Genomic DNA, 25,188 nt, shown 5'->3' on the forward strand with positions numbered 1-25,188 from the left:
GAAAGACCTGGTTCTCTGGTACAATTTTCTTCATATCCTATTAGTTGCAATACAATTACAGAGAATACATCAATTCCTGGGCCTGCCTGCTGCTGCCGCCAGAGCCGCCTATTAAAAAGCAGCCTTATTAATGGAATTGTACATCCAGGATTAATCGGCTTGCATTGCCCATTTACATTTCTCATTCCACAAGCACTTTTGTTTGCTTAATAGGCTGAAGGAGCTAGGAAATGGCACAACAAAAGCCTCTCCCAATTGCCACGCATATCACTGGTGGATTTAATATCCCCTTCCTTCTTTCATCCTGAAGTGTTGCTCCAAAGGGATAAGATCTGGCACATGTCTCTAGGGGAACAGAAGAGACAGCTGAAGTAGAGATAGAAAGAGATATGGGACTGGGAGGTGAGGGACAGAGGTCCAAGGAAGGACTCCCTCCCTCTTGCCCCTCTCCTGCTCTGGGAGAGGTGTGGATGAAGGGGGCAGGTGGCCAAAGGGAAGGAGACAAGAGACAGAATCAGAAAAACAGGCAGAAAGAGATCCAAGGAAATCTTTTTCCAGAGTTGGAAGATACCCTGAAGATGTCACTTATACTTAGGGTATCTTCAATACCCAATGATCCATGTGGGGCTTCTCCACTTGGAGGATTTTCCAGAGTGAATTCTGGACCCTTGTCCTACCTCCCTTCATCATGTAGCACATTCCTGGATCCCTCTGCTCCATGATGCAAGTGTGTCTTTAGTGAATTCTGTGTGTGCTTAGTGAATTCAAACTAAATTTAATAAGGGAAACATAATTAGAAAAGTAAATCTTCTGGGGGGTGGGGAAACATAATACATTCACAAAGCTGGGAAGAACTGACTTTTGGATTATCCACACCACTGCTTTCTTTAATTAGTGTGGATAACCAAGAGTTGACTTTATGACGCTTCCAATTATTATGACTTGAGGAAGAGAAAAGAATGTGAATGTGAGGTTCAGGAAGCCCTGCCTGGAGTTCAATGGTTAGGGATAGAGTGGGATGTCTTCATCTCATAAGGAGAGTACACCTAGGAAGTTACACTCCAGAAAATACTCACCAACCCTTTCTGGACATGCTCAACCTCAGTCTAGATTAAATGGGAACCCTAAGAATGGATTAGAGACTTGTTGTTTCAAACAAAGCTGAAGAAGGACCAAGGATGCTTTATTTATTGCCTGTTCTGTGCCCATTACATGGACAGTGGGAGCTGAGTGCACTTAACCCTATCTGTGCCTCAGTTTAATCCTTATCAGAGGGGTTTAAACCAAAGCCACATCTTACAGGGCTATAGTGAATTAACTGATCTTTGAGGGAGACTTGACCTGTCTCCTGGGAAAGTGTGGTAAAAGTACAGCAGGCCTTGGGTCTATTAATCAAATCTTGAGTTCCTAAGAACTCATGCCTTTCCAGAATGGGATGAGAATTGGAAGAGAGGGACAGAGTAGGCTCTGCCACAGCAGCTTCATCAATAAGCCGCAAGACTTCAAGGCTACAAAATGAAGAGGAATGCATCCAGTATGCTTAGATATAAAGCAAAGTTTGCAGCTCAGCCTCTGTATCTCCCCTGCCTTTTGGCCATCCTTGCCTATCCCCTTCTTTTTCCATCAACAACCCCCCTCCTTCCAAACCCCAGCCTCAGGGGGCAATGCTCATAAAAGCCCATCCTTCAAACAGTGATCCTTTATTGAATTTGCTTCTCTCTCTCTTTACTTTCCCGAGCCCCCACCCATGTACCAAGAGGTCTCCTCAGGTCAGAAATGATGGACAGCTGAAGCGTATTAAGCCTGAGCCACCTTCCCAGCCAGTGGCTCCGTGGTTAAATAGAGGGCTTGAGTCTCTAGCAATGATATTACTGTGGCAACAGAGTCAATGTATGTGGAGGTACTGTAATATAGTATGACTTTTCGCTTTAATGGAATTTCTCTGGAACACTAGGGGGAAAAAAAAGACTCCATTAACCATACTACAAAGGCCTCTACTTATTAGTATTTTAGAACAGTGGCAAAACATTTCTTGAGTCTAATTATTGCTGACAAATATGAAAATTGAAATCAAAGTTAAATTTTCAGCTACAGTGCCTCATATGCCAGCATTCTCTGGCTTCCAACTATTGCATCAACACATTTATTCTTCAGATGGCGCCAGCAAGAGATTGGATATTTTTCCCTCCCCATCTCACCCCCACCCAAAAGCCCCTCCTCCCACTGCCCCGGCCCTATATGTTTTGAAGCATTAAATCTGACATATTCATCTTAGTGGCTGGCACTGGGTAACTAACTTTATGTTTACCCATCACAGATGCCGAAATGAGCTGAGCAGAATGGAGAAGAAGCTGCTTCCGTCTTTCTCCCTACCCTCTTACCTCCCATCCCCAATTTTGGCTTGCTTTTTTTTCCCCCCCTCCCCTAGATAAAAGTCATTTGACTGATTTCAAATTCCTCCTGATATCAGGATGGAAAAAAAGGACTTGTCAACACCTTCCTTTCTTTTTCCCTATTAAGCATACTGTAAAAATCAATCCCTTTTGTCATTTCACTCTGCTTGTGCGAATGTTTAATGGATGTCAAGGGAGCTAATGATCGCTGGTAGAAAATTCATTTTAGATTTGCTATTTATAAAGTACTCAGTACTCAGGTGGGAAATTAACATGAGGCAAGGAGTGAGATGGGGGGAAGGGATGAAAATACAGAATGAGGGGACCTGTCAGGCTGCCAACTGCTTTGTGTGAATAGCACCCCAACTCAACCTGAGGATGCAGTGTTGGGAATGCAATGCATAGGCTACCAGAACCCAAGAATCAGAAGATCTGGTTTTGAGGTAGGAGGAGGCAGGTTCCAAAAGAAAGCAGTGTCTTTCCCCAGAATCATAGTTACAACTAAATAGACACAACCATATTCAAGTGTATGCATACATATACCACACACACACAAAGACATACACACGCAGAGTCCCATACAGATGCCATCAGTCAGTATATAGGTAATAATATCTAAGCCAAAAAAGATAGTTAAAGATCATATATATTATATAAATATGGGCTATATAGATATCAAATATGTAGATTATAGATTTTGATTATGTAGGTATAGATATGGATTCTATATATGCACATTATATAGATGAAGACAAAGCACTCATTAAACACTTTTATGGGCCAGACACTCTGCTAAGCACTGGGAATACTAATACAAGAAAAAAACCACCATATTCCTCAGCTATAGCTTTGTGATGCCCAGTCCACCATGGTCACCTCCCTGCTTTGCCCCACTCTCTTATCTGCCTCCCCCCCATTCCCTAATACCACCATGACTAGAACTCAAGATCTCAATGGTCAAGATTAAATGAAATGCCAAGCTATCTAATTCTCCTTCCAGTGGCTTTCCCAGGTCAGGTGTAGAAGACAATCACTGAAGTCTATTTTGTGGTTACTCTCTTGGTACCAGATGTTACAGTCAAAGCTCAGTGTCCCTATTTGAGAAAGATGCTACAAGATCATAGATAGATAGGTCAGGCTTGACCTTTCTTAACCCACCATAAAAGTTTCTACCAGCCCACATTATGACATGCATGCCCCACCATGACTCTACATCAGCAAACCTGCAGCCTACCTTTTCTTTTCCCTCCCTTCTTCTAGTCTCTCCTTTTCCAGGGCTTCTCCAGGATAGTTTCTCTGTTATATTTGGATTAACTGCAAATCTCCTTTGATTACTCAGTCGCTGTTGAAACAGACAACCTGTTGCCACGTGTTTGATTACTGAATCCCAGGGGAGTTCCTATTTGTAATACCGCCAGATACAGTACACTCAGCAGCAAGTTACCCAGACAGCCATGGAGCTGCTAATTCATTGTCTAAGACGTTCCTTTTCAGTTTCTGATTTTTCAATAATAGGCTTCTCATGAAGCCCTTAAGCTTCAAAAATAAGCCGAAAACTGCTTTTCCAGTCATTTACATAAACACAAGTGGATCAGGGGGAAAAAAAAGAGAATCACTGTACGTGTTATTCTGGGGGCCTTGAGAACTTGAGTGGATGACATGTCCTGGCTAGAGGTCTAGGGGAGAAAAGCACAATGGGAAGTGTGCATGCTTAGAGAAAACCTGACACCAAGGCAAATGATAAATTCTGAAATTTCTCTTGACGCCCAGGCTGCTGCTTCACTGAGGCTGGGCGGATATTCTGGGCACCAGCAAATTGTTCTGTCAGTGAGCCGCTCCCTCAGCTGCATCTTGTTAGGAGGCATGCCACTCATTGCTTGGCCCCAGGTCCCACCATTCCAGGAAGAATTGGGGACATCCATTTATTTGAGGACTAGAGAAAGATGACAACAAAAAATGGAAAGGGGGAACTAGGAGCCAGGGGAGATGCTTTCCAAAGAAAAGAAGAAAAAAATTGCACTTAATTACCAATGGTAGTATGGGTCTAGTCCTAGGAGAGACTAGTCCTAAAAGAAAAATATGGTGGTGCTCTTTAAACCACTTAAATCCACCATCTTTATCCCTTTTTAGTAGAGGCAGCATGGCATGAGCATAATGGAAAGAGCACAACAGTTGGAGCTGAGAAGACCTGAACTCAAGTTTTATCTTTGTACTAACAGTTATCTTGGGCACTTTCCTTAAGCTCAGTTTCCTGAGGCAGTAAAAAAACGCTAGATTTTCAGTAATGATTGTTTTTAAGTTGTTTTTCAGTTGCGTCTGACTCTTCATGACCCCATTTGGGGTGTTCTTGGCAGAAATACTGAAGTGGTTTCTATTTCCTTCTCCAACTCATTTTACAGAGGAGGAAACTGAGGCAAACAGGGTTAAGTGGCTTGCCCAGGGTCACACAGCTAGTATCTGAGGCTAGAGTTGAACTCAGGAAACTGAATCTTCCTGACTCCAGGCTCAACATTCTATCCACTGAGCAATAATGGACTTGGGTTCAAATCCTAGTTCTTCCAGTTACTTCTTGCATGATATTTTATCTCTCTGGGCCTATAAATCTATGATTCTATGATCTATAAAATGGCAATGATAATGTAGGTACTATATCTTACAGGGTGGTTGTAAGGAAAGTAATTTGTAAATTGTAAAAAGCAAAATAAATGCGAGTTAATTTTTTGCATGGATACTATTGTAGCACACATCCACAAGCAATCAAAAAGTCCTGTTCTTTTCCTTTTTGACTGACCTATACTCTTCCTCTTTTAAAAAATATAAATTCTTTTATAAAATCTCCTCTATTTCTAATCATGCTCTCACTGTTAAAACACATATATATTGTGTATAAGTAATAGCTGTTGTTGTTCATGAGTTTCTTTGTAATTTTTCCATGTGTATTATATTCTGTGTCTCCCTAGAGTCATATACAGAGTAGGTGTTTGATAAATGCTTGAGGATAATGATTCGATGATGGAGAATCCTCTCTGGGTCTCAACTTCTTCATCTGTGAAATGAGAAATGATCTCTAAGGTCTCTTCCAGATCTAATGTCTAGATTCTAAAGAGTAGGAGGAGCATGAGAGAATGGGCAATTATGGGTAGAGCAGAGGGAGGGAAAGAGAGAGAGAGAGGACAAGAGAAGAGGGAGAGACAGAGTTGGACAGATAATGGCATAAAGAGACATCAACATATATAAACAGAGAGTTAGACACAGAAAGATGAGTGGGGAAGGAGTGAGGAAGAGAGGGAAGCAGTGAGAGGGAAACAGAGAAGGAGAGAAGAGGAGAGGCAGAGAGAAAAGAAAGGAGAGAGAGACACAGAGAGAGAGGAGACAGAGAGAGAGGCACAGAGAGAGAGAAAGAGAGACAGAAAGAGAGGAGACAGAGACAGAGACAGAGAGAGAGGAGACAGAGAGACAGAAGGAGAGACAGAGAGAGACACACACAGAGACACATACAGAGACACACAGAGAGAAAGACAGAGAGAAAGAAAGAAAAGATGAAAAGACATTTCAGTTCAGACTATGCACTCCCTCAGGTCAGAAAACATCTTCTTCCCTATGTGGCATAGGACAGAATTCTGCAAAACACGAGGTTTCATAATTATTCATTGGCTGTTCATAGTCATCTTCCCTGTTTAGTATTTCAGACAGAGGCAATAACTTTTAGAAGTTAGTTTTTTGTTTTGTTTTGTTTTTCATTTCAGGACATATGCCTTTTGGTGTGGCAATGGGGAATCTATTCCTTTCACAAGAATGAATAGATTCCTCTACCCTGGCCTCCATGATTCCTCTAATGAAATGCCAATAAAGGATCTCCTCATGCTTTGTAACCCTTTCTTCCACTGAAGGAAATGCTCTACCTTCCATTACTGTCTCAAACCTATCCACTATGAAGTCATGATCTCTGGTGAGTACAGACTCTATGTAGAAAAAGGGATGAGTGTCCAATGCATTTTTTTAAAATGAATCGATAAACATTTATGAAGCACCTATTCTGTGCCAGGCACTTTACACTGAACATACAAAAAAAAAAAAAAGAAGCAAAAGACAGTGCTTGCCCTCAAGGAAACAACATGTAAACAAATATATATGGCAATCTATATTTAGTATAAACAGGCCTTTAGGCTAGCAACTTAGGAGTCATCCTGGATTCCTCACGATCTCTCACCCCCTCCCATATCCAATATGTTTCCAAAGTCTGTCAATTTCACCCTTGCATTGCCTCTTTTGCTGCTCCCTTCTCTCCACTTACACTGCCACCACACTAGTGCCAGCCTTCATCACCTCATGCCTGGAGGACTGTAATAGCCTACTAGTGGGTCTGCCTGTCTCACATCAGTCCCCACTCCAAGCCAACCTCCACTCAGCCACTAAAGTGATTTTCCTAAAATGCAAATCCAATCATGTCACCTCCCTACTCAATAAACTTCAGTGTCTCTCCATTGCCCCCAGGAGGAAATATAAAGTATTCTGCTTGACATTCAAAGCCCTTCCTAACCTACTTTTTTCAGTCTTTTTACCCCTTACTCCATGACACATACTCTTCGATCTAGTAACATTGAGAATTCTTATAATAGAATAAAACCCCCATGAAGGCAAATGCTATGTCCTAGCACCTAGAATTGGAAGCACTTTGAAATGAATTGAACTGAATGAAACATCTTCCTGTTCCACAAATAATTATTAAGCAACTACTATGCATCATGCTATGTTCTACATTCTGGGGATAGAGAGAAGTATGGTACAGTGTCTGTCCCCAAGGCACCTGAAGTCTAATAGGGGAGATAGGACAGGTTCATAAAAAGATGGAGAAGAATTAAGGGCTGTGTGTTTTAAGTGTCAAAAAGTCAATATGAACAGAACATTCTAGAGGAGTATAGAGGAAATCTGGGGTCTTAGGAGAAATGTTCACAGTCTGCATCTCTGCCTATTTAGGCAAATATAGAGTGTACAAGGGTTCACAGAGGAGGTAGTACTAGAGCTGGGCCCTGAAGAAGTGTGTGTGTGTGTGTGTGTGTGTGTGTGTGTGTGTGTGTGTGTGTGTGTGTGTGTGTGTGTGTAAGACCAGAGAGAAAGTTATGGTAGAGAGAAGCATTGTAGGCAAGGGAAGCATTGCGAGCAAGGGCTGAGGGACCAGAATAAACAGGGTGCATTCATAGTAGACCAGTTCTTGCTGCATTAGAGAGTGCATATCATGGGCCAGTGGAAGATTAAGTTAAAGAGGTAGAGAATAAATGAGGAATGGTCCCAGATGCTATGCTAAAATGCTATATTTTGGGAAATTACAGTAGAGAACTATTAAAAGTTTTTGAATGGGGGATGACATTATTAGATCACTTTAGGAGAGCTGTGTTGGATGAAATGAAGAAGGGAGGAACTGGGGGCATGGAGATCAGTCATGATACCTTTGTAATATTGCCATGAAGAGAACTTGAGGATTAGGGTGCTTGTGGAAGGGAATGGAAAGGATTTTGCCAACACACATTTTAAATGTCTACTACTATGCTAAGTGCTGATGACATCAGAGAATGAAATTGCCTCTGTCATCAAGGAACTTATTTTATGCTGAGAGTAGGGGCAGCTAGTTGCTGTAGTGGATAAAACACTGGCCCTGAAGTTGGGAGGACCTGAGTTCAAATCTCACCTCAGACACCTACTGGCTGAGTCACTCTGGGCAAGTCACTTAACCTCAATTGCCTTAAACATCCTGGGTTATTTCTAGTCATTCTAATGTATGTCTTATCACTGGACCCAGATGGCTCTGGAGGAGAGAGTGAGGTTGGTGACCTTGTACTGCCCTACTTCACTTATATCTAATTGACTGCAAATCATGACATCACCTAGTTATCACAGTCCTCTCGGAGAAAGAGGACAAACAACAACAAAGACAACAAGAAATTAGAGAAAGCATAACAAAGGACAGCAAGATAGTATCAGGAAACTTATGGGAGAGGTAGTGGCACTTGAAATAAGCCTTGTAGGAAAGCAAAGCTACAGAGAAATGGTGGCATATTCAGTCAGACATGGGAGAGAACTTGTATAAATACATGGAGATAAGCAATTAAATAACAGATTCAAGGAACATCTATTAGCTCAGTTTGGGTAGAATAAGGAGTTTATAAGGAAGTAATATGAGATGAAACTGGCAGAGTAGGTGGGAGGCAGTCAGATGTGTGCCTTTGGAAGACTCTGTGGAGTATTACTTTTATCATAAGTCCAAAAAATCATAGAAATAATGCTGGAAGGGACCTTTGAGATTATCCAATTCAACCTTCTCATTTTACAAATCAGAAAATTGAGGAAGAGTGAAACAAGATCACAGAGGTAGTAAGTGGAAGATCCAGAATTCAAACCTAGGTCATGGGTTGAACCAAATGCCAACATTTTTTTTATTGAATGACAACTTTTAAAAAAATTTTAATAAACATTTCTTTTAAATTTTTGAGTTCCAAATTCTATCCCTCCTTCCCTCCCTTCCCTCCTCCCTAAGGCAGTAAGCAGTAAGATATAGGCTATACACGAACATTCTTTTGATTATATCACACTGCCTCTCTACTGAGTAACTGTAATGTAATATTTTCATGAGTGCAAAAACTTCCTCAAACAAAGGTACACCATTTTAGCAGTATTCTTCAGGTGATGCTCTGTGGCTGAATATCATAGAACTCTATAGTCTTGAAAGAATTATTGATGTAGGTATCCTAAAAAGCAATGAAGAGAATTGGGACTGAGCAATCTGAAATATACAGATTGTCCCAGAAGTCTTACAGCAATTTTGAGTTTTAATAGCTTTAATAGGTCAAAATTGTGATAACTTTTGGTATACCCTGTATAACTAATGAAGAAACACAATGGAGAAATAGCATACCATAAAAGATGTCATCAGAGATAGATTTTACTAGAAAAGGTGGTGGGGCAGTCATGTAAAAAGAATGTGTTATATTACAGTATTAAAATAAAAAAAAATCAAGTGGAAGACCCCCAGAACACAAAGTGCACTCTTCTCCATTAAGGGTTTATGGGAAGATTTATGGAAAAGAATTGTACATGATGAGAGAAGGTATGGATGGACTGTGATCTGTACTTTTGAAGGAAATACACACATTATAGAGGTTGCTGATCTAATGATGTATCAGAAAGGATACTCTTTTGAAAGCAGGACTGGAATAAGAGAGACCAATTTAGAAGTTATAACAATTTTTTAAAGGACAGAGGATAAGGGCTTGAACTACAGTGTTGAATATAATCAAGGGTGTGCTGGAGCCAGCTCTAACTGTCTCTAGAGCTGGTTTTTAGATTTTCAGTGTGAGCATTTACACTTTGAAGATTGCCAAATGCTACATATCAGGGCTCAATATATTGTTGTGTTGATTGTCTAGACTTAAGAAAGTAATAGAGAAAATGTTAATAAAGCAGATTAAACTTGAGTGTCATGTATATTTCTTCCTCCCACAGAGATCTAGTTGTTAAAAATTTATCAGCACAATTCAGACTATAAGACTAGAAAGGAGATTCATGTGAAAGATTTTGTAGTGCTAAAATCCACAGGACTTAGCAAATGATTGGGCTTATGGGTGGTTGGGGTGAGCCAGCGGAAAGAGTTAAGAATGATTCAAAAGTTACATGCCTTAATAGGATGCCAGTACCCTAAACCGAAATGGGGAAGTTTGGAAGCATAACTAGTATCACTCCAACACTTTCAAGATCATAAAGCATATATTATCTCATTTGAATCTCAGAAAAGTCCTGAATACTAAATAGTATGGGAATTATTATTCCATTTTACAGATGAGGAAACTGAGACACAGCAAGGTGAAGTGATTTGACCATGGTCACACAGCTAGTGTCAGAGGTGGGGTTTAAATCCATGTCTTCATGACTCTCCTTCCACCATGCCAGCCTGGAAGAGAGATGATCAATTTTCTTTTGGACATATAGAGCTTGATAACATAATATGTTCCTTCCCTCCCTTGATCTGTCTAACAAGAGGCCAGCAATGTAACATTAACATCTGAGAGAGATTGAGGCTACATAAGTGGATCTGGGAATCCTTTCCAAAGGAGGAATACACAGAACTTAATGACTGACTAAAAGTAAAGGATGAGGGAAAGAAGGGTCATCGATAGTTCCATGGTTTCAAGTTTGAATGTCTGGGACAATGATGGCATTATTGACTGAAAAGGGGAATTCAGGAGATGGCCCTAGTTTTAATTTTAGACATTTTTAATTTGAAGTGGTGGCAACTTATTTAAGTAAAACTATCCCCCAGGTAGTTTGATATATGGGACTGAAACTCAGGAGATAGATTTGAGATAGAGATGTAAATTTTGTGATATATTATACTACAGTCATTGGATCCATAAGAGTGGATGAGATTAGGGGAAGCTATGTGGTGAGGTGGATAGAACACTGGCCCTGGAGTCAGGAGTACCTGAGTTCAAATTCGGCCTCAGACACTTAACACTTACTAGCTGTGTGACCCTGTGCAAGTCACTTAACCCCAATTGCCTCACTAAAAAAAAAAAAAAAAAAAGAGTGGATGAGATTTCTGAAAGAGAGAGTATATAGAGGGAAGAAAAGAGGACCTAGGACTGAGACTGAGCCTTAAAGTACATCTAGATTTATGGGTAAAAGAAACTGGATCCAATGAAGATGAAGAGAAAGAAATGGTCAGAGGAGTAAGGGTGGAAATAGGAGGAATAATGTCAAGAAAGGTAAGGAAGGAGAGATCTTCCTGAAGAAGGGAATAGCTAATGGTATTAAATTCATCAGGGAGGTCTAGCAACCTTAGATTCTGTAGCCTGGAAGCTTTGGGAAGAAAAGGTGTTTAGTGGGGTACCAAATGACTAACTGTGGCATGTGTCTACATGACAGTTCTACTCCAACACGTGGACTTTTCCACTATAAGTCAGCAGTAGAATATGACAGCTATACCAGCTAATTTGATTTTAGACTTCACCAAGAGGCATAATTCCCTGGATTGATAAGGTGATAATCTGCTTATACTCCTCCCTGGTCAGAAAACATCTTGAGGGGCAGCTAGGTGGCACAGTGGATAAAACAGAGGCCCTGAATTCAGGAGGACCTGAGTTCAAATCCGGCCTCAGTCACTTGACACTTACTAGCTGTGTGACCCTAGGCAAATCACTTAACCCTCATTGCCCTTCAAACCAACCCCCCCCCCCCAAAAAAAGAACACATCTTGAGATTTATGCTTAGTTATGGACATCACACTTTATAAAGAGCATTTTAAAGTCAGAGAACAGAATAGGAAAGGGTCTTGACAGATTGCCATATGAAGACTGGTTAAAAGAACTGAGTATATTCAGCCTGGAGAAGGAAAGACTTAAGAGCAATATCATAGCTGTCTTCAAGTTTTTGAAGGGCTGCTATATGTAAGCCCTTCTGTTTAAACCAAGAAGTAATGGGTGGGAGTTTGTTTGTTGTTGTTCAGTTATTTTTAGTCATGTCTGATGCTTCATGACCCCATTTGAGGTTTTCTTGGCAAAGATGCTAGAGTGGTTTACCATTTCTTCTTGAGCTTATTTTACAGATGAGGAAACTGAGGCAAATGGCGTTAAGTGATTTGCCCAATGTCACATAGCTAGTAAGTGTCTGAGGCCAGATTTGAACTTAGAAAGATGAGTCTTCCTGACTCCAAGCCTGACACTCTATCCATTGCACCACCTAGCTGCCTCAGATGGAGGTTGCAAATAAACAAATTTAGGCTTGAAGTAAGGAGAAATTTTCTTAAGATTTAAAGGTATCCCACATTGTAGTGTGCTGCCTTGGGAGGGAGTAGGTTCTCGTTTAGTGGAGGTCTGCAAGCTAAAGCTGGATGGCAACTTGCTGGGAATCAATTAATCAATCAACACACATCTGTTAAATACCTACTCCATCCGAGGGACCATGCTAAGCACTAGAAATATAAAGACAAAAATGGAACAATTTATTCATTTAAGGAGCTTACACTCTTTGAGGGGAGATAACAGGTACCCCCCAAATTATGTGTATATATCTACATATTTACACACACACATATATATAATACTCATATTTGTTATACTTTTGATAGAGTATATATGTGTGTATGTATATGTGTATATATACATATCTGCGTTTATGCACACACACATATTAGATAATTTCGAGGAGAAGGCTTTAGTAGTTGGGTGTACCAGCAAAGTTTTTATGAAGTAGGTGCTATTTGAGCTGAGCTTGGTGTAGTTGAAGAAGGGGATTGGTATTCAGATATCATTTGGACATGATGTATCTGATACCCTTCCAGATCTGAGATTATTTTATTCTCTGAAACAGATGAAGGTTATTATGTATCCTTTCAAGAAATACACTCTGCTGGGTGGGGTGGCTCATCCCTTTAATTCCAGCTACTGAGGAGGCTGAGGCTGGCAGATCTCTTGAGTTTGGAGTGCTGGTCTGATGAGCTAAGCTAAGTGGGCTAAGTTGATTGGGTGCTCTCATGAAGTTAAGGATCACTACAGTGAGCTTCTTGGAGTGGACAGTCACTAGGTTGTCAAAGAGAGGGGAACCTACCTAGGTTGGAAACAGAGCAAGTCAAAGCTCCCTGAAGTCTAGCTTGGATAAGAAGGGGAGACCTGGTCTTTAAAAAGATAACTAAAAGATAGAAATAGTGTGATATGTTTACCTGGCAGGGGAGGGGTCACTTCAGCTTCTGCTTTCATATTGGAAGTTCCCTTCCAAATGTATCAACCTATAACTGGTCAGCATGCCAGAAGTTCATCCTTTATCAGAATCAAGCAGACAACAATTTTCCCAAGTAAGAATAGTCCATCCCTCCACAGGATGAGGAAACTATATAGACCTTTGGGTTTCTGAGGCAGGTGTTCAATTCTGAATTTTAGGGAAACAGAAATTAATCTGGTAGAAACTTTGTTGATGAAAAGGAAAAAAAAAAGAACAGGGAAAAGAAACAGATGGGAGAGACTTGGCTGCTGCTTGCTCAAGGATAAAAAAAATCCCCTCCAGTGACATTTCTCTTTTCTTAGGTTCAGCTTCTCCTGAACCCATTGTGCCCTTTTCACTCCCTTACTTATCCACAGGGAAATGTAACTTCATTTTTGGGCCAAGGTTGCCATTCTGAGGCCTTCTAGCTAACGCTTAAAAAATATCTCCCTGCAATAGCCACAGACTTTCTATTCTCTTCACCTGGGTGCCTTCTGTGCCTTGAAATAGCCCTCTCTAATGGGGGACGGGGGCTCTGTCCAGCAATAATGAACTCAGCAGTGTGGGATCTCTGGGAAGGCAGGGCAGTTGAGTCAGGGTAACAAGTGACTAACTGTGGAGCATGTCTACATGACAACTGCACTCCCCATGTGCCTTTGGATCTGCTGACTCGATCAGAAAACAAACAAGTTTTTGCTCCTGTATGCACTGTAGGAACTGAACCAGCTCCAGGAGAGGCGAGCCAGCATCACTCCTGCCGAGCACATTAGCGACAAAATTGCCATAGAAGTTCTGAGCGTGGAATCTTTATTGCCCAAGAGGTTAAAAGAAGTGGAAGCAATGCTGCTCCATAACCAGCTCCTGGGAAGTTGGGGTGGTTGGGAAATAAGCAATTTGGGGACTTGCAAATTGAACTCCTCCAAAGCTGTATGATATGACTTGAACACACTTCAACTCCACCTCCTTCTCCTCCAAGCAGATTCTATTCCATCATTTAAACTCCTGAACTCTCACTTCCTCTAGGAAATATTTAGATTGATCAGATGAGAGCTAAATATTTCTTTGGCTGAAATAAAGACTCCCATGAGTACAGGACTTCAACCATGTTCTTAGCCCCAATTATCCTTAACCTGGTGAGGAAGAAGAAAAGGGAAGGGAAAATGTGACAAGGAAAAAAATGATTAGAGATAAGTAGAAGCAGGTAAAGGAAGAAAAAAACAAAAGTGAATAAAAAAGGGGAAATGAACAAGGCATATTCAGACCTCTTCTTTTCTGAATTTTACCTTCTTTGGCACCAGTGGCAATAATTTTTACTTCTATTTACTTGTGCCTATGGTTATCTATAATTTTTACATAATTGCCTTTCAGTCATTTTTGTTTTTGTTCTTGGCAAAGATACTGGAGTGGTTTGCCACTTCCTTCTCCAGTTCATTTTACAGATGAGGAAACTGAGGCAGAGAGAATTAAGTGACTTCTTCAGGGTCCCACAGCTATCTAGTGTCTGAGGCTGGATTTGAACTCCGGTCTTCCTGACTCCAGGGTGGCACTCTATTTACCGTGCCATCTAGCTGCCCACACATTTGTCTACCTCAGTAAAATCATTCTTAAATTGCATAGTTCCTGTGGGCTGGGCCTACACTGAGAAGAAATAGCATTAGAGCAGTGGAAATACACTGGATTTGACTTTAGAAGAGTTTTGAGATTCCGCTCTACCACCTGATAACTGCAAGGTATTGACCAAATCATCTAACTTCAGCCTTAGTTTCTTGCTAATAATAATTGATATTTATACAGAACTGAACTTACATCATTTCGTTTGAATCTCACAACAGCCCAGTGAGATAAACATGGCAAATACTACAAATACACAAAAACACAAATGCAGACATACTATATATCTATATAATCCATATCCATATCCATAATCATATCGATCCATTTATCTATCTATCTATCTATCTATCTATCTATCTATCTATCTATCTATCTATCTATCTATCTATCTATCTATTTTTCTATCTATCTACATATATATGGATAGAAACTGGGATTATTAGAGGTAAAATAATTTGCCTGTGTTCAAATAGCTACTAAATGACAAACAGCCTTTGAACCTAGGTCTTTGCAGATCAGATGATAAGCCTTTCTTACTTCACAGAGTTATTATGAAGATACGAGAAATAAAATATTTTAAATTACTTTGTAAAGCATCAAAGACATATTAGGTATCATCATTATCATAGTATGAAATTCAATAGATACTTTTTTAAAGGGAACTGATCTGAATAGAAAAGTGGAGTTGAGTTCTAAAGTCCCCATAACAGAAAAATCCTGTGGCATGAGAAATTCTACTGAGAATACATCTCACTTCAGAGGAAAGGTTGAAAAACAGAGAGAAATTCTGTTTGGCTTTGGTTAGAGGCACAGGTTCATGTGCCAGGCACTATGCTAAATATTGGGGATACAAAAAAAGAAGTGAAAACAATTCCTGCCCTCAAGGGGCTTACTTTCTAATGGGAGAGATAACATGCAAATAACTATGTATATACAAACATTATAGACACATACACACATATAGTCTTAGAGAAAAGGCAATAGTTGGACATAGGGGAGATGGGAACAGAAGAGGCCAGTGGTTTAAGAAAGCTACTTGTCCATATGAAAAGAATGGATTCTACCTTGGGGTAAGTAATGTGCCTTCTGGAGACTTGCAGTCAAATGAGACAGCAAAGGTTAGGAAAGGATACATGTCAATCACTGTACAGGTAGCAGCAAATGAACCAAATTATTTCAATGAATCTTTCATGTCATTGCAGGAATCCAGGACCTAAGTGAAACCTACAGATGTGTAATTAGATGAGGGCACTGAAAAAAAATTCCCTACTCAATGGACACAGTATACATAGATCCTCATAGCTCTCCCCAGCTTTTTGGTACATGCCTAATCTGGACCGGATGCCTAAGGAAATGCTCTCTTCCACCCTGAAGCTGAAATTGTCTCCCTTGCTTCTTACTGACCCCTTCATGCTGCATGTTCTCATTAGTAGGCGGCCCATGCAGGAGATGGTAAGACAAAGGAAGGGGTGGCAGTGATGCTAAGAATCAAATAATGTCTCGAGTAAGAAACGTCAGTGGGAGAAGGGGTCATGAGACCAATTAATTTACAACAGCTTTCACCATCGGCCATACCAACTATAAGCACATCAAACATCCATGAGATCCTTCTTGGCAGGAGAGAATGAAGAGTGGCAAAGGCATCACCTCTGATTTATTATTAACCAAGAGCTAAGGTGTGTGGTTTTTAAAAGCAAGGACAGCAGGCCTGTGGTTCTCTTGCTGCCCTAATAGAAAACCCACAAGAGAAAGATTGTTAGTACTAAGGGTTCTCCCCTATTCTCCATGTTCTCAGTGGTGATCTTGAGTGCTTTAAAGAGGGTGGCAACTGAAGGAAAATAAAGTCAGCAGCAATGAAATGCGGAGTCCTGGCATTGGGGATCATGTTAGGTTGTAGAGCTGGGACATTTAGAGGTAGGAAATATGATTATATGAAGACAATGGCTTTAGAAATGGGGAGAAGGGGATACTTGTAAACAATAGGGCATGATTTTAACTGTGGACTTAAAGCAAAAACTGACTAGTCTCTTAGCTGCTCCAAAGGACAACACACTAACAGAGCTTTAAAAAATTAAATTGGTAACATAACGTGTTCTTAGTAACAGAGCTGAGGAATATGTTTTCCAATATTTGATTTCTCAGCTTGACAATCTACCTTGAAATACCTCTCTTCTCACCAATGGAAATGTAGATCTTCATTGGTCTGTCTCACAGCATGCAAGTGACTTAGAGGCTACTTCCAGTCAGGCGTCTGCTTTCCTTCTCTCAAATAAAGAGAAGCACTGACTTTCTGATATATCTTAAGTGTGGGAAGATTTTGTGATTGCTAGAAATGGATGAGAAACAGAAGCACAGAGAAGGAAAGAAGGAAGGAAGGAAAGAAGGAAGGAAGGAAAGAAGGAAGGAAGGAAGGAAGGAAGGAAGGAAGGAAGGAAGGAAGGAAGGAAGGAAGGAAGGAAAGGGAAGGAGGGAAAGAGGAAAGGAGGGAGAAAAGAAGGAGGGAGGGAAGGAGATAAAGGAAGGAGGAAAGGAGGGAGGGAGGAAAGAAAGGAAAGAAAAAGGGAAGGAGAGAGGAAGAGAGGGAAAGAAGAATGGAAGAAGTGAAAGAGAAGGAGGATAGAAGGGGTAAGAGGAAGGAAGGGAAGAAAGCAGAAGGGAGGAATAATGGAAGAGATGGAAGGAGGGAAGAAAAGGGAAGGGGGAAGGAAGAGAGGGAGGGAGGAAAGATGAGAGGAGGGAGAAGGAAGAGAAGGGGAAGGGGAGGGAAAAAAGGGAGGGAAGGGAGGATCTAGGTAAAGGAAGAAAGGTGATTAGTAAAATTAAAATGGAAGAGGGAAAGGATGGGAGAGATGAGAAGAGCTGGGGAAAAGAAGAGGAAGAAAAAAGGTAAATCAAATTAAAAACATTAAAAATGGATAGAACATTGCAAAACTGTAAACATAGAATACCTGGATAAGCAAAATTCCTCCAAGATAGTAAGTAAGCATCCCCACTGAGGCATTGCCTATTCTATGAACCTCTGGGTTCTGCCTCTCTCCTGTATGACCATGCACTCCAAGGATCCTTACGAACTAGGCAGACTTTTCCCCCTCCTACTCTTAGGGAAGCCAGCATGGAACTGAATCAGCCCTTCCAGCCTGACCTAGATCTGTCAACTGATCAATTATTTTTCCCATAGAGAGGAAGAAAGAGAGGGAGAGAGAAAAAGAAAGAAAGAGAAGGAGTGGGAGAGAACCCATGCATTTTTAAATTTAAGCAGGAAAACGGCAGAAAGTAAGCTCAGTTTGGAAGCTTGAATCTGCCAAACAATGGCTTTCACAGGATAGCCAGCCACATTCATAAGTAAAGCAAATGAGAGACTTTCTGTCTTTTTGACCTTGTGCTCTCCAGACTCGATGTATTTTTTCTCCTAAAACCTGCCTCTATTTCCAGTCTACCCCAGATCCTCCTCTCTCATCAACTATTAGGAGGACTGCATTGCACCTTCATGCAGATATCTTTCTAGATAGGTGGCCTTATATACAAATTTCTCTTGACTCCTCTTGGGTCCATCCTTAGTCAATACTCCTAGCCTACCACCCTGCCCCAAATGTCCAACATATAGGTAGAAGAAAAGTTACTAAGAAGGAAGTAATCATAGGAGTTGTGGGGATAAAAAGGAAAGAAAGGGAGGGCAGGGAGAACAACACCTGTATTCCATCTGTTACCTTATTTTTACATGTTTTGATTTTTTTCATGTTTAATTTGTTTTATTGAATTTCAAATGACTGTCGACATAAAGTAAACACGTAACAAGCCAGTAGAGCAGAAAGGAAGTAAACAGCATAAATACCGCCATTCTCAGCATGGAGTTCCACTTAGCACCACATGTTCAGAGCATTACATGCATTAATGAGTCCTGGAAACACCCAGGGGAGTCGCTTCGAGGCCTGGCGGGCAGGTGGAGAGACAGCAACTCACACAGGGGAGGCTGTTTTTTTTCCCTATGGAAAAGTCTAAGGGAGATCAGATCTAGAGGATAGGCTCAAACCTTTGGACTTCACTTAAATCCCCCTGAAGATACTTTCTCCAGGTTTCCAAACCTTACAGTGTCTTCATCACTGAGTCAGAATTAAATGATCTTGTTTCTCTGAATCCTAAGCACTAAGCCTAGTTCTGTGCAAAACAACCAAAATTTGGTCCTTCCCCCAATGTTGTTTTTTTCTACCATAAGTTGAAAGTGTTGGATTTGTAGGTCAATCTTGTCTTTGCACCATTTTCTTTTGCCTCCCCTGTCCTTATAATTGTATTTGCCAATACCATATGTTTGTTTGTTGTTTTTTTAGTGAGGCAATTGGGGTTAAGTGACTTGCCCAGGGTCACACAGCTAGTAAGTGTTAAGTGTCTGAGGCTGGATTTGAACTCAGGTACTCCTGACTATCCACTGCGCCACCTAGCTGCCCCAATTGCCAATACCATATGACTCATACAGATTTAGCAATGGCCCTGGCCCTCAATAGGGGACCTTGACCCTGACCTTATGCCAAGATGTCTAGTAGATAAGGTTGAAACCAAGGAGCATAGGGCAGGCTACCAGCACTGAAAGAATGCTCACTAATCTTCATCTCAACAGATAATTCATGCCATTTGTAGAATATTGCCCCAACTATGACATTCAGCTACGTAATGAAGCCAAAAAGTTAGTAATTCTCTCTCTCTCTCTCTCTCTCTCTCTCTCTCTCTCTCTCTCTCTCTCTCTCTCTCTCTCTCTCTTGCTCGCTCGCTCTCACTCTTGCTCTTGCTCTAGCTCTCTCTCTCTCTCCCCCACACACGCGAATATATTTATCTATTTTTGTGTACATATATGTGTGTATGTATGTATATATGTAGACAAGCTCAGAAAATAGATAACAAGATAGACCTGGAAATAACAGTAGGGTATTAGGCTAAATCACATTAATAGAATTATATATTTAGAGATATAAGGTAAGTTAGAGATTGTCAAATCTAAACACTTCATTTTACAGTGGAAAAAATGAAACCCAGAGAAGCTGTCATGTAAGAAATAAGGAGCAGACCAAGAATCTGAACTCACTTCCTTTCTACTATAGTATGTTATACCATCTAGAAAAAAAAGGTTCTCAATGTGTATTATATAATGGACCCCTTTGGCAGTTTCAAAATTATAGTTTCTAAATTAATAAAACTGAATACATAGAACTACAAATGAAATTAATTACATTTTAAAACAGATATGAAAAATTAAGCAAGACAAATTTAGGTTAAGAACTCCTGGTCTATCATTTTCCTGCTCATTGTTGTAAAAACCTTCATCTATTTAATGCTGATATTCTCCCAAAAATGCTACCTAGATTCAAACCCAGACCATCATGGTCTCGGAAGAATCAAAAATAAACATAAACCAAAGGAAATGCAGATAAGTATGTTATGCAAGGATTGACTTATTGCAGGATAAGGAAGTTAGCTGGTCATGTATTGAGAATGAGAAGAAGACAGCAGGAGTAACTTAGTTGTATTCCTGAGATACTAAAAGACCAAGAGGAAGGAAGGATGCTAGTAGGGTGAACAGACTCTCTTTGCAGAGGATATTGGGAAACATTAACAAGAACCTTGTGGGAAGAAAAGGGGTGGAGGGATTCCAGTCTATGTCAGTGGAGGGAGTACTCACACTGACAAAATCATGGGAGAGTGGGAGAAGTACCTTAGGGAGATATTGAAGCATATCTTTAAACAAAGTAACATAACTATGCCCTGCTGACATACAACAGGAGCCAACAGTCCAATCTAGTCAGCATCAATCAGGAACCAGGGGCCAGTGAGGAAGGGTTCTTTTTGGTTTCTTTTTTTTTAGCCAAAATTTTGTAAACCTCAAAGACAGAATTCCCAACAGTGCCAGATTCTGCAAATAGAAGCTGCAAGTCAAAAAGCCATATTGTATACTTGTACTGTGTAGAAAGAGCCTCTGAACCTCCTCAATCATACTGCTACACAGAGGAAGCAATTGGTAGTGGCACCTTGGGGAGCAAAGGACAGGGACATAGTTGGGCACTTCCTAAGTTGTTATGTGGGGGAGGTGCTCAGACTCTATCTATATTTCACCCCTAGTGGCAACTTCAGTCAAGGTTCCCTGGCCCTTTTGCCAGACAAAAGGTATAGTCCAGTACCTGCCCTTGGACTCTGGGTTGTGAATGTGGTCATTCTTTACAAACAAGAGTGAGACTGGTTGTCTTTTTCAAAGAAATGTTATGTTTTCCCTTGATGTCCACATATCCCAGAGGTGAAGACCCAAACCAGGTTGCTACTAGCACTCAAGATATTTACTTCAAGGGACAGGAGTTTGGCATGTCTGCCAGTCTGAATTAGGCCTCCTTCCCTAGAAGTGGAGAATAGGGGCATATGTACTCAGCTCAGAGTCCTGCTTCCTTTCTCCTGTGCTTTTGCCTCAGCTGGGCAGGCCAGCAGAAGAGGCACCGGATGGGATCACAGAAAGCCAGAGAGAGGAGAGGAGAGTCAAGTCATACCTATCAAAAGGTGTTGAAAGGAACAGACAATCTTTCAAAAAAAGAAATAATCCTGGTTTCTAGAAAGGGAAAAGCAGCACCACCAAATAGCCACCACCTTCAAATCCAAATGGGAGCTAGATGTAGGAGGTGTGCTGAAAGGGACAGCTCCTGCTCCTTAGAAAGAGAAGGAGCTTGTTAATCATTCTCTGGTGCATTTTAGGGCAAGAGCCCCAGGGAGCTAATCACTCCCCCTCCCCTTCTTCCCTTTACTAATCAGTACTGATTCCTTTGGAAATTTGCTCCCTCCCACATTACCCCTCTTTCCTAGAGTGGATTGGGGTTACAGGCAGGGGGGAGGGGCGATTGAGGGAGGCTCATAACCTGCCACTGGCACCAGGCACCTTTTCAAAAGGCAGAAAACACAGGAAGTAACAGCTCTGGAAGGAGCCAGCTTAAAACAAAAACCAAGGAAAGGGGAAAAATGTCTTAGAATGTGCACTGCATTCTAACTAGCCCCACTGGGTCAATGCAATGGGGGTGGATTATTACAGGCAAGACTTGGGCTGCCTAGTAATGGTGTAACTTTGATAAGAGATAGCTGGCAGACTCTGACTTCTTTCCCCTGGAAGAGAAAAACAGTCATCACCTTTGCAGCTTCTGACTGAAGTTAGGTTTGGGGGTTGACGTGACTTAAAATCAGACAGCCTCAAGTTCTTTTTGGAAGCATCTGACCCTAGCAGGACTTGATTCAAGGTGGGAAGTCAGAGAAAGGGGGGATTGTGCTCTTTAGGGAATGCAGGAATGGATAGATCTGGTAGGGGAATGGGGGGCAGAGGCCTCAGACCTCCCCCCCTCTCCATTCTCCCCAATATGACTACCATCAAACCTTGCCTTATGCTTCCTCTCTCTTCTCCCCGTCAGCGTGCAAGCAATGCCACATGAAGCAGCCAGAAGGGCTTTCACACTAGAAAATTTTGCACCAGCACTTTCTACTCATCTATTCAGGGAAGATTCAAAGTACGAGCAAATATTATGCTTCCCTGCATTTATTTCTGATAAAAAAAAATCACGTATGCTAATTTATATGTAAATTCAGTATGGCCCCCAGGCTTCTGGCATGCTGCCAGTGGGGCTCTCAGCTTCAGGAAGTTTGGCCATTTTCTCTGTTTTGATATTAAGGCATAGAAGAGGAACCAGCTTTAGAAAGATAAGGCATGGAAGAGGAACCAGCCTTAGACAAGTATAATTTGGGGACCCTTAGGATCCCACTCCCCATAGCCCATTCTTCCCCTACCTCTGTTGCTTTTCTCACCTACTCAATCAGCACAGAGAGATACCTAAGCAATGTGTTCTAGGTTTGATTTCCCAGAATCTAGTCCATGAAAGTACTCTGATCATATTCATTGGGGGGGGGGAGGGGAAGCTTCAGTGTCCCAAAGATATGCCCCTAAGTATACACAGTTTTTCTAAATGATGTTCTAAATTATATGAAGAAGAATGTATAATACATTCAAGTTGTCACCTTCAGCCTCATGTCAACCATATACACCTTCATGGGGATAGTAAAGGGGTCCCTGAGACTGACCTCCTGAATTGACTGTAATAGGCTAAGCTGGAGGAACCTCTATCAAGTTCAATGAGGACTAACCTTCTTACTAACTGACTCAGCCCTTCCCTCCTCCCAGGGGCCTCTCCCCTCCCTCCTCCCTGTTTTGGTTCTTTAACTCCACTTAATTGCTTTCCATACAACTCTTTCCAAGTGTCTTTGCTTGCCTGGTTTGGATCCTAATAGCAGCCACTGCAGCCTGCCCCAAAGGAAGGTCTTCAACCCAAAGAAAGGGCTGCATTATGACTTCATTAGCACAGGTGCACATAAGGGAAGATCATAAGGATTATGTAAAAATTTGATAGATGTCAGAATGTGGAGAGGCTGTCCATCCTATTTTCTCTGTGTGTTTCTATAATTAAAGTGCTGGATTTGGAACCAGAGACCTGGGTTTGAATTTTCACTTTGCCTGTGTGACCTTGTGCAGGACACTTAACCTCTTTGAGACTCAGTTTCCACAACTGTAAAAAGAGGGGGTTGCATCAGTTGACCTCTCAAATTCCTCCCACCTCTGGCTCTATGATGCTATGCTCCTAACTTTCTTGATCGAAGTATATGTTTTCTAAGCCAGCTCTTCTTGAAGAACTCCAGAGGACCACCTAACAAAGTTTCTTTTCCTGAACCCCTAAGAGTTTGAAAACCTTTAATTAGAACAAGGTAATATAAACCCTACAAAGACAGAGCGAACAGTCAAAAAAGGGGGTGGGGTGGGGCCAAGTTTATGGAATGTGCAAGCCAGGATCGGTAGGAAGTGGGGGCAAAATGAGAATAAGTAGCACCGAGAATGGATTCAAGGTTGAAGCTGATTCTGAATTTGCCCTGCACACTGCATAAAGCTGAAGAGAACATCAAAGAGCATACTCTGAGAGAAAGCAGCAGTCTAGATTGCAGCCCCCGTGGCTCTGCTTCTCAGCAGATAAATAAACAGAGAATTAGCATTCCGTACTTAATGCGAGTCGCCCTTTAACTTTGAAAATCTTGATTGAACAGCCCAGTATTTCACCCGTGTTCTCTTGATCATCACCTTCCCAGATAGCCCCTACTCCTAAAACACAACCCCATCTAAACTAATATCACTGCTCACTGCTGCTGCAAATTGATTCATCCCCTTGATGATGGGCTGCTGACCAAAACCTAACACAAGACATGGTGATCCTTACTACATTAGATCTGCATTTTCTCCGTTTTCCTCACTTAGCAGCCATTCAAGTTTGCCAGCCGATATTTAAAGTTTCTCCTTCCCATTTCTTCTCAACAATGCATGCAAAAGACACCCAGTATCCTTTTATTTTATCATGCTTCTGACTTGGTCCTTGTATTTGTGGGGTGGTATGGTGTGGTGTGGTGCGCTGTGATGTCTGTGTGTGTGATGTCTGTGTGTGTGTGTGTGTGTGTGTGTGTGTTGTGAAAGATGTAGCCACACAGCCCAGTGCACAGCCCGTACCGAACCCTAGCAGCAAACACATTATTTCACAAATACATATACATCCCCTTTCCTATAGTAATCCAGGACTGAATCAATATTACGGAACCTGGAAGAGAGAATTAAGCCCCAGCCATGCCTTTTAAACGCTCTCCCTCTCCACCTGCAAACCCGCGCAACAGAGACAGACTTGGGGAGTCTGCGAATAATATAAAAAAGCACATTGCACAAATCCTGCGTCTACTGTAGGCAAATCAATAGTAACCTCTTACCTTGAAAGAGAAACAGAGCGGCCAGCCCAGTGAAGATTGCCCAAGAGATAGAATTGTGCATTTTTGCCTGGATGGTTTTCATGTTGGTCTCCCTCCCTCTTTTTTTTTTTTCTTTTTTGTCAGGTTCGGTTTTTTCTTCCTTTCTTTCCTGACAGATTGCGTTGCTCTCAAGCTCGTGGAAGGAGATTTAAATCCAGTGTTTTGCTGAAGGACACAAGAAAAGCCGAGGGAGTGAGAGAGTGTGACTTCTCAGTAATTATCTCTACTCATACTCTGGCACTGAAACACATTGTACAATCTGGACCCAGACAGCCCTCCTACACGCTGCAATCATTGGTTCTAATCCAAGGATTGACAGAGCTACAACACGCGCACACGCACACACACACATACACACACACATACACACACATTCACACACACTGAAGAATCATTTACTGGGCAAATCAGGCTAGCTGATTAAAGAGACAGGAGACTAGAGAGACGGAAAGATAAATGCCACCCTACCCCTTCTATATTACTTTCATTTTTAATACTGTCAGTTTCTGTGCCCCAAGCATCAAATGATCCCCTTCCCCCTCTCACCCCCTGGCCTCCTGAACTCAGATTCCTTCTAACCTGTGGAGGGGGG

At 41.4% G+C, this 25,188-nt stretch overlaps 1 protein-coding gene across 2 annotated transcripts in view; it reads right to left on the minus strand.

The window, feature by feature from the left end:
- The window catches only part of NTM (neurotrimin), a 1,333,904-nt gene extending 1,308,950 nt beyond the window's left edge, over positions 1–24,954 (minus strand). For both annotated transcript variants that reach the window (XM_043991450.1, XM_043991449.1), the window contains exon 1: positions 24,558–24,954. In XM_043991450.1, coding sequence (XP_043847385.1) covers positions 24,558–24,639 — 82 coding nt within the window. In that variant the 5' untranslated portion in view covers positions 24,640–24,954. The remainder of the gene's footprint in view (positions 1–24,557) is intronic.
- Positions 24,955–25,188: the final 234 nt, after the last annotated feature.

The sequence above is a fragment of the Dromiciops gliroides genome, chromosome 3 (assembly GCF_019393635.1).
Source record: "Dromiciops gliroides isolate mDroGli1 chromosome 3, mDroGli1.pri, whole genome shotgun sequence".
NCBI classification, from domain to species: Eukaryota; Metazoa; Chordata; class Mammalia; order Microbiotheria; family Microbiotheriidae; genus Dromiciops; species Dromiciops gliroides.